The sequence below is a fragment of the Curcuma longa genome, chromosome 16, assembly GCF_044706935.1.
Source record: "Curcuma longa cultivar G26 ecotype Majalengka, Jawa Barat chromosome 16, ITB_CL_G26_1.1, whole genome shotgun sequence".
Taxonomy (NCBI): Eukaryota; Viridiplantae; Streptophyta; class Magnoliopsida; order Zingiberales; family Zingiberaceae; genus Curcuma; species Curcuma longa.
In genome coordinates, this window is record NC_133876.1 from 7,028,428 (window position 1) to 7,037,889 (window position 9,462).

General features: G+C 38.8%; 1 protein-coding gene across 1 annotated transcript in view; it reads right to left on the reverse strand.

Moving 5' to 3' along the window:
* Window positions 1–4,710: 4,710 nt before the first annotated feature.
* The window catches only part of LOC141847214 (mitogen-activated protein kinase 4-like), a 10,495-nt gene continuing 5,743 nt past the window's right edge, over window positions 4,711–9,462 (reverse strand). The window contains exon 3 of the mRNA XM_074735199.1: window positions 4,711–5,740. Within this exon, the coding sequence (XP_074591300.1) occupies window positions 5,057–5,740 (684 nt within the window). The 3' untranslated portion in view covers window positions 4,711–5,056. The remainder of the gene's footprint in view (window positions 5,741–9,462) is intronic.

The window sequence follows — 9,462 nt, forward strand, 5'->3', positions numbered from 1 at the left end:
GGACTTCCAGATCGGCGACTAAGTGTTTGGTTCATTATTTCTTTTACTTATGTTACTTTGTGCTATTGTTATTATTATTTGGACTGTAAGATGGGTTTCTCCACCTCCGAACAAGGTTCGGAAAGGAGATCACTAGTGGACGGGTGTCTCCCGTACATAGGCCTTGGATGTACTAACCCTGGGGAGTTAGGAACCAAGTAAAAATCCGTGAGTCCCTATGTAATTTACTAATTCCGCTGCTAAGTATTTCTGATAGAACGAACGAACAAGAAACGACATACGCGCTATTCACCCCCTCTAGCACATCTACGATCCTACATCTATAAGGTAATTCGCAAAAGGTCCTAGACATTGTTCACCTGATTCATCATATCGACCGTAATATTCACCTCCATGATCAAATCAGACGGCTATAATTTTCTTACCTAGTTGATTTTCAACTTCGGCTTTGAAAATTTTGAACATGTCTAAAGATTGCGACTTCTCACAAATGAGGTATAGATAGCCAAATCGAGAGTAATCGTCTATGAAGCTAATAAAATATGTGTGTCCATTCCAAGATGCCTTAGGGAATGACCCACAAATGTCATTATGTATTAGCTCCAAAATATCACTACAACGACTCACCCTCTTATTCCTTTTGTTAGTTGTCTTCCCCTTAATACACTCGATACAAACATCAAAGTCTGTCATGTCAAGAGAATTGAGAATTCGATGTGACATTAACCTTTTTAGGCGTTGTTTAAATATATGCCCTAAATGTCTATGCCACAACATGGATGAATTCTCATTAGTCAATTTATGTTTTGTACCGATACTGTGCATAATTACGTTGTCAATCATAGGAGTTATGGTGTTTAATTTATAAAGCTTATCAACTAAGGAATCATTGCCAACCAATGTTGAATTATAGAAAATACTAAAAATTTCATTTCCAAATGAACAAGAATAACCTGATTTGTCCAAATAAGAAATTGAAATTAAATTTCATCGAAAAGATGGTACAATAAATGTATTTTCTAAATTTAAAAAAATATTGGTTCCTAAACAAAACCTAAAAACACCAATCGACTCGACTTTAGCCTTTTTCCATTTCTTGTATAGATGTATCTTTCACCATCAAGCAGAAGACGGCTCTTGAGACAATCCTGGATAGTGACACTTATATGAGTAGTAGCTCCGATATCTATCCACCAACTGTCAGTGGGTACAATAGCCAAATTGACTTCTGAACTAACAAAGTTGAGAAGTTTGCCTTTCTTTATACGCCAATATTTTTAGAATCTGCAGTTTGCTTTCCCTTTCCTTTATTATTGATCCTTTTTTGTTTCTTGCTCAGACCTTAGGAACCAGATGCTAAGTGAGCACTTTCAGGTGTCTCACGCCTCAGTCTCTCCTCTTCTTGCACGCACTGAGCTATAAGCTTATTTAATGTCCACTTATCCTTTTTGAGTATTATATGAAATTTTAAAAGTAGTGAACTGTGCAGGCAGAGACATCAAAACGAAATGCACTAACATAGATTCAGACATTTCGAGATGAAGTGCTTTCAGACTTGTGGCGATATTGGACATCTCCATAATGTACTCCCTGATATTTCCTTTACTGTTATACCACATAGTTACCAATTTCGAAAGAAGTGTGGTAGTCTCGACCTTTTCGTTTGCAACAAATCGGCCACTAATTGGCTCAAGAAACTCTTAGCATCTTCTCCTTCAGTAATAGAGCCTTTAATTGGTGCTGGTATGGAAAGCTTCATGATACTTAGACACATGCGATTTGATCGCTCCCACTTTTCAAATTCAACCCTCTACTCTATGGTGTTAACACTAATCAGAGGTGCAAGGTGATCATATCTCAAGGCATAGTCCAAGTCCATACAACCCAAGACTATGAGAACATACTCATTCCATTCAGCAAAATTAGAACCAGTTAAAGTGGGGATGTGATTAAGACTAGCAGTTACTAATTAACTCATGATTTAATTAATGTCAAGAACATATATAAGTAATAAAATATGCAAATAATACATATAAATGGGCTCTTTATGAGATATCAAGTACAACATAGCATTTTACTCGTTGAACTAAAATGTAATTTATTAGTGGTATTCTCTAAAATAAATTAAACTTTAGTTGGCTACATAATGAGTCTTCCTTTGGGCCAACCCATTATGCGCATAATTCAACACTTTATATGAGTTATATATTTATTCATAACTTACATCAACCTTAATCAGTCACGCAATATGTCTTCCTTTGGGCTAACATATTTTTGTGCATGATCTGAACAAAATAAATTTGTTCTATAGTTGTAAGTTATCTTGAACATATATCTAGCATAAAAGTAATTTTCCTTTGGGTCAATTACTTTTAGCATAAATATACGTTTATCGACATAAAATGCACTAAATCTATCTAATGAGCCTTCCTTTGGGCCGACACAATAGGTCAATTTAGTAACACGTGCATAGATAGACCCAAGAAGAATTAGATTTATTAATCGATTGATACCATATGATAATCGATTGATATCACTCAATCGATTACCTCAATCAATTCAAAAGTCTACTGTATGCGACTTCAAGATTATCAATCGATTGATGATGAGTGTCAATCAATTGGTGTTAACCAATCGATTTCGCTAATCGATCATAAACCTTTATGTGTTCGATATCTAACTCATTAATCGATTATTGATTCATGACCATCGATTGGTGGTCACCAATCGATCATTTAAATTGATTACTAGAAACAATCAAATTAGATAATCGATTTTATCGTCAATTTAGAATTGTCAATCATTTGTCCAAAAAAAACTACTTGAAAGGTTCTCATGATCTCCAAAAAAAAATAATAATAATAATTTAGTTTTTTTTCACGTGGAAAATGCTCTTTCATTTTTTTTAGACAAAAATAAAAAAACTCTTTAATGTGGAAAACGCCTTCCACGTTTTTTTTATAAAAAAACTCATGTTCCTTCTACATTATGAACCGTGCAATAAATTGAACATACGCCCAATTCAACCTGTTCACAATCAACTTGGAACGAACATGCCACTAATTGCACGGTAAGTGCGATCTTGTAAACCATGAAATTCGATGAAACAGAACATGGGCTCTGATACCAATTGAAAGAATTTATAAATCCTAAACCGTATAAGTTCTATAAACCGAATAAGAACTTGAATAATTGGAAATACAAATAAAATCAAGATCTAGTTTCAACGTAACATGGTTTAACATATAAAAAATATACAACTAACAACAAGGAACCTATTTAGAGAGTCATTGTCCTTGTCCTGCAATGTCAACTGCTTGATCCTTGTGGAAGAAGATGAAGCGGAAGCAAAAGGATGGTCTTCCAAGGGAATTAGGGTGACGGCCTCGTAAAACCTTCGTCAATGGAGAATGAAGGTAAAATGTCATTTAAAATGTCTAAACCCTCAGGGACCAAACCCTATATATAGTTACCACTGTTAAATAAGATGGAATCCATATATATCTCCACAATGGTACGATATTGTCCACTTTGGGTCCACGCTCCCTCATGGTTTTATTTTTGGACTTTACCCAAAAGGCCTCGTACCAATGAGATATTTTTCATCTTATAATCCCAGGATCTTTTTCATGTATTTTCTAATGTGGGACTTTGATTGTATCCCGACAATCTATCTCTCAAACAAAGGACCACTGGGAGCCCCTCCTTAATGATCCCAACGGACCCCTTATTTACAGGCCCAAATGGACTCGCCTCCTTAACGGTCCCAACGGACCCCTTCAGGAGCCCCCACCACATGGACTTGCTTTGATACCACTGTTATATAAGATGGAATCCATATATATCTCCACAATAGTACGATATTGTCCACTTTAGGTCCACACCCTCATGATTTTATTTTTGAGCTTTATCCAAAATGTCTCGTACTAATGAGATATTTTCCATCTTATAATCTCAAGATCTTTTCTATGTATTTTTAACATCAGACTTTAATTATATCCCAACAGAAGATTTTTTTTTTTACTACTTTTGGATGTACTATTTCTTGTTATTAATTTTCAATGATTAGTTTTGCCAAACCAAGCTAATAATCAAGGATCATTATTAGTGAGGCATTATGGTCGAGTTTTAATTTAGCTCAAATAAGGTTCACAAACAGACCAAGTTCGGGTCGAACCAAGGTTGTTTTGAGTTAGTTGTGGATTAGTTAAATGGTTAGTAAGGTGTTTGTTAGGTTTAGCAGTCTATTTAATCCTTGACATGTGATGCTTAGCAAATTATATGAAAGACAGAAAGTCAATTGAATAATTAAGAGTTAACTATTTCAAGTGAGAATAACAAAATTTTAATTTTGTTTTAACTAACATTGAAATACATAATTGAAATTTGTTTGTGTTAATTAACTTTTAATTATATTTGAAAGTTCAATTAAAAGACCAATTTTAAATGAGTTGTAAAATAATTTAATTATGAAAATTTTCTATAGAAAGCTACAACAGATATTGTTAAAAAAAAAAAGGAATATAATAAAAGAAATATTTCACAAAAGTTGTAAGATTTTTGAAAGTTTAAAAAACCTTTCAAACTATTTAAAATTAAAAATAACTATTTATTTCATAAAAACATTTGCAACATTTTAGACACTTGCAATAGGCATTCTTGTGGTATCCAATTCTACCAAGACCACATTAGACCAGTTAGCCTAACCAGTAAAACCAAAACCAACCAGGCATTCTGGCTGACTCACCAGTTCAACTGAAAAAATTGAGAGAGGTTGGCTGATTCAACCCATGTTCACACATCTTATGCAAGGTACTACTGTGTTGGATATGGAACCATCACAAAGGGTAACCATACCATAGATAATAAGTAATTTACAGTGCAACATAAAGTTCAGTCATGCAAGCATCGACACTTTATGTTCACCAAACCACACAAATATCTACAGCTGAGACTTGGGGATAATTCTCAGAATAAGAAAGCAACTGGAACAAAATAATGCTTGGCTTTTATGAGTCGGAAATGAACCTCAAATTCACTCTGAGAGAAGCACTCATTAATATGAGTTTGCAGAAATTTCTGGATGATAGTATAGCATCTCATTCCAGATCATCTCTTTGATAATATCTTCTCTGAGGTTCTCATCTACATCGAGATCAACAGGAACATCAGCTGGAAGATTGGCATTAGGGTCATAAAGAGGTGACATGTATGGGTGTTGCAAAGCCTCATCAACGCTAATCCTCTTAGACGGATCAAAGACGAGCATCTTCTGGAGTAAATCAATGGCTAAAGGATTAGCATTAGGGTAGAGATTGGCAAGAGGGATACCAGGAGTATATGGCAGGGACTTGATATATTTCTGGGCCTTTGGATTATCAATGAAGCCAATGTCAGCATCACCCATTGTGCCAAGTACATTGATAATGAGTTTAAGTTGGTTAAGGCACTCTGTGCCCGGAAAGATTGGCTTCCGGCCGAGCAATTCTGCAAATATGCATCCAACTGACCAAACATCTATAGACGTACCATAATAATCACAGCAGAGAAGTAGCTCAGGGGCCCTATACCAGCGAGTAACAACATACTCAGTCATGTACTGTCCCTTTCCACTACTTGCACGAGCCAAACCAAAATCACAAATCTTCAGTTCACAATTGGCATTAACAAGAAGATTTCCAGGTTTCAGATCTCTGTGGAGTATATTTGCAGAGTGAATATACTTCAAACCCCGCAGTAACTGTACCCAAATGAAATAGTTTCAGTCAGAAACAAACTAAACTGCATTATGTAAACAAACCCATCTATTGAAACAGCAATAAAAAGGGTGAAATATTTTCATAATACTACATTCTAAATCAGCTATCTTCTAAGAAAGACATGAAATAACAAACTATGCTTCATCATACCCTCCACATCATACCGATCTAGTTCGATTTAGAAATTTGCACTGAGCAATTGAAGGAGTGAACTTCAAAAATATAATTTAACTGAAATTCCCATGAAAATTGCTTTCTCACACACTGATAAGATTTAATTTAAAAAATTGTTTGTCTTTTGTTTATTATGGGCAAAATCATAGGCCAGATAGATTCTGCATTTTCCCTATCCAGAGATTCGTGATACTATACCTATTTTCTAGTTGTCAAGTGCTACTCGCTTTTACCAGGATTGCTTCACTTGCCATAAATGATGCGCCCATCCTATAGAGTTCAAACCAATCAAGTGTTGGAAATATGAATGGAAACAATGAAATGGAAGGATGGAGAAGACCCTCATATGGAGGAGTTTAGTCACACATTGGTAGTTGATGGACAACTTGGTTGATTTATATTGTATCACAAGCATTGATGTTGTGAACAAATGCAAGGGGAAAGGCTCTCTCTCACGCGTGGGTGCGCAGGGGGAGTGCAAATCCAGGGCCCGGATTGCACTGCCCGCAAGGCAACTTGTGTACGAGCGCGACCTGCGCGCGTTGAATCGTCAGACCGGTCAGGGCAGAATTTGCCCAAGCGGATCAACCAGCGATGGGAGGAGAGAAATAGAGCATTCTCGATCCTTCTCTTCTCTTTCCCTCTGCTTTTTCGCACTGATAGCTTTTGGCTGTAATCGATTCGCCGGTAACGATCTGTGCTTGATCGTCTTGTCGGTTTTGTCGTTGTATCCTGGGAAACAAATGTCCGTCTTTACCTCTAAGCACCGCCGTAGGGGATAAAATCTGTTTTAAGGAAACTACGTTGGACGCAGGCCTCGACCACTCGCCAATCGGCTCTCGGCAGTCGGGCACTCGACCACTCGCCACTCGGCTCTCGGCAGCCGGGCACTCGGCCTCTCGACACTCGGCAGTCGGGCACTCGAGCACTCGGCCTGTGGCACTCGACGTCCCGGCAGTCGCCACTCGGCTCTCGGCCTCTCGGCACTCGACGTCCCGACAGTCGCCACTCGGCTCTCGGCCTCTCGGCACTCGGCGTCCCGGCAGTCACCACTCAACTTTCGGCCTCTCGGCTCTCGGTAGTCGGGCACTCGGCCACTCGGCTCGACAACTCGGCGACTTGTCTCGACAGTCGGCCATTCGGCTCGACAACTCGGCTCTCGGCTCTCAGCTCGGCAGTCGGCTCTCGGCTTGGTACTCGACAATCGACCACTCGGCACTCGGCACTCGGCACTCGGCACTCGGCATTGGTCACTCAGCACTCGGCACTCAACACTCGGCTTGGCAACTCGGCCACTCTGCTCGGCAGTCGGCAACTCGGCCACAATGCTCTCTCCGGCAAAGACTCACAAACAGTCTTAAAACAGATTTTGTTTCTGTTGCGATGGCTGCAGACCAAGTTGAGATGACAGTAGCGGAGCCAACTACTCAACAAGTGTATGTAACGACTCCTACTGTACCGATTGGGTCAGTCCCAATCAATCATGCCGAGAAGCCAGAGAAATTCATAGGAATGAATTTCAAGAGGTGGCAGCAGAAAATGCTTTCTACTTGACCACTCTTAATCTGGCTAGGTTCTTGACTGGAGAGCCACCCAAGGTACCTGAGGGTACTTTGGATGCCCAAACCTTCAATGCTGTGGAGGCTTGGAAACACTCTGAGTTTCTTTGCAAAAACTATATCCTTAACTGTTTGGCAGATTCATTATATAATGTATACTGCACAAAGAGTCGGCTAAGGAATTATGAGAATCCTTAGACCTGAAATACAGAACAGAGAATGCGGAGGCCAAGAAATTTGTTGTTGGCCGGTTCTTGAACTTCAAAATGGTGGACTCCAAGACAGTAATCAGTCAAGTCCAGGAGCTCCAGGTGATCCTACACGAGATTCAATCAGAAGGCATGGTGCTAAATGAGACCTTCCAGGTGGCAGCGATCATAGAGCAGCTCCCTCCCGGCTGGAAAGACTTGAAATTACTTGAAGCACAAAAGAAAAGGAGATGAATATCGAGGAAGTCATCGTCCGACTCCGGATTGAGGAAGACAACAGGAGCTCAGACAAACGATCGTTCTCTCAGGCTACGGTAAAAGCCAACGTGATCGAGCACGGTAAAACTCGAAACGGAAGAATTCTAAGTCTTCCAAGATGGACCCAGAGGAGGCGTATCTAACAAGTTCTCTAGGAAATGCTTCAACTGTGACCGGAATTCGGTCACAAATCTTCTGAGTGCAGAAAGCCAAAGAGAGGTCAGAAACAAATATCAGCGAGGGATCGGATATGGATCTCTGCGCCGTCATTTCTGAAGTGAACCTCATCGGTTCGAATCCGCGGCAGTGGTGGATTGATACAGGAGCCACCAAACATGTGTACTGCGACGGAGCTTCTCCACGACTTTGAAGAAGTTAAAGATGGAGATAAGCTGTATATGGGGAATTCAGCGACCTCGAAATCAAGGGTCGTGGAAAAGTGGTACTGAAGATGACTTCGGACAAGAATTTAACTCTGAACAATGTGTTGTATGTTCCGAAGATTCGGAAGAATCTGGTGTCCGGATCACTTTTAAGCAAGCATGCCTTTCGCATTGTATTTGAGTCGGACAGGGTAGTGTTGTCCAAAAATGGAATATTTGTAGGGAAAGGGGTATGAAAATGAAGGGCTTTTTAATCTCAGTGTAATGGCCATTAGGTCTAAAATGAATAAAAATGAAAGTTCTTCCTCTTATATGCTTGAGTCATCTGTGTTGTGGTCTATAGTAGACTAGGTCATGTTAATTACAATTCGATACGAAGATTAATTAACATGCAAAGCATTCTGACATTCCTACTTGACCCGAAATAAAAGTGTAAGACTTGCGTTGAAGCGAAGATGACAAGGTCATCTTTTCAACATGTTGAAAGAAACACAGAACCACTCGGCTTAATCCATACAGACGTGTGCTACCTAAAAGGGGTTCCCACACGTGGTGGAAATAAATATTTTATTACTTTTATAGATGATAACACAAAATTCTGTTATGTGTATCTTCTAAAAAGTAAGGATAAGGTAAGGAAATTTATTCTCTATAAAACTGAGGTTGAAAATCATCTTAATAAGAAGATTAAGGTGGTTCGAAGTGATCGAGGAGATGAATATGTCACCATTCGCTGAGTTTTGTGTTGAACATGGAATTAGGCACGAAACATTTAAAAGAGATGATGAATGCTCTTTTATTGAGTTCTGGGCTACAAAGTTTATGGGGAGAGGTTGTGCTAACAGCGAATTACCTATCTGATCAATTACCCGAAAAAATATTTAGAAACAAGAGCCCTTATGAATTATGGAATGATAAAACCATCCTATAAATATTTGTGAGTGTGGGGGGATATCCTAAGGTGTAAAATATACTAATACAAAAAGAGTTAAAATAGGACCAAAAACTATCGACTACATATCCTAGGATATGCACAGAATAGTAGTGCTTACCGATTTCTAGTGTATGAATCGCTAATATCAGAAATACATAAGAACTCGATAATTGAATCGAGAAATGC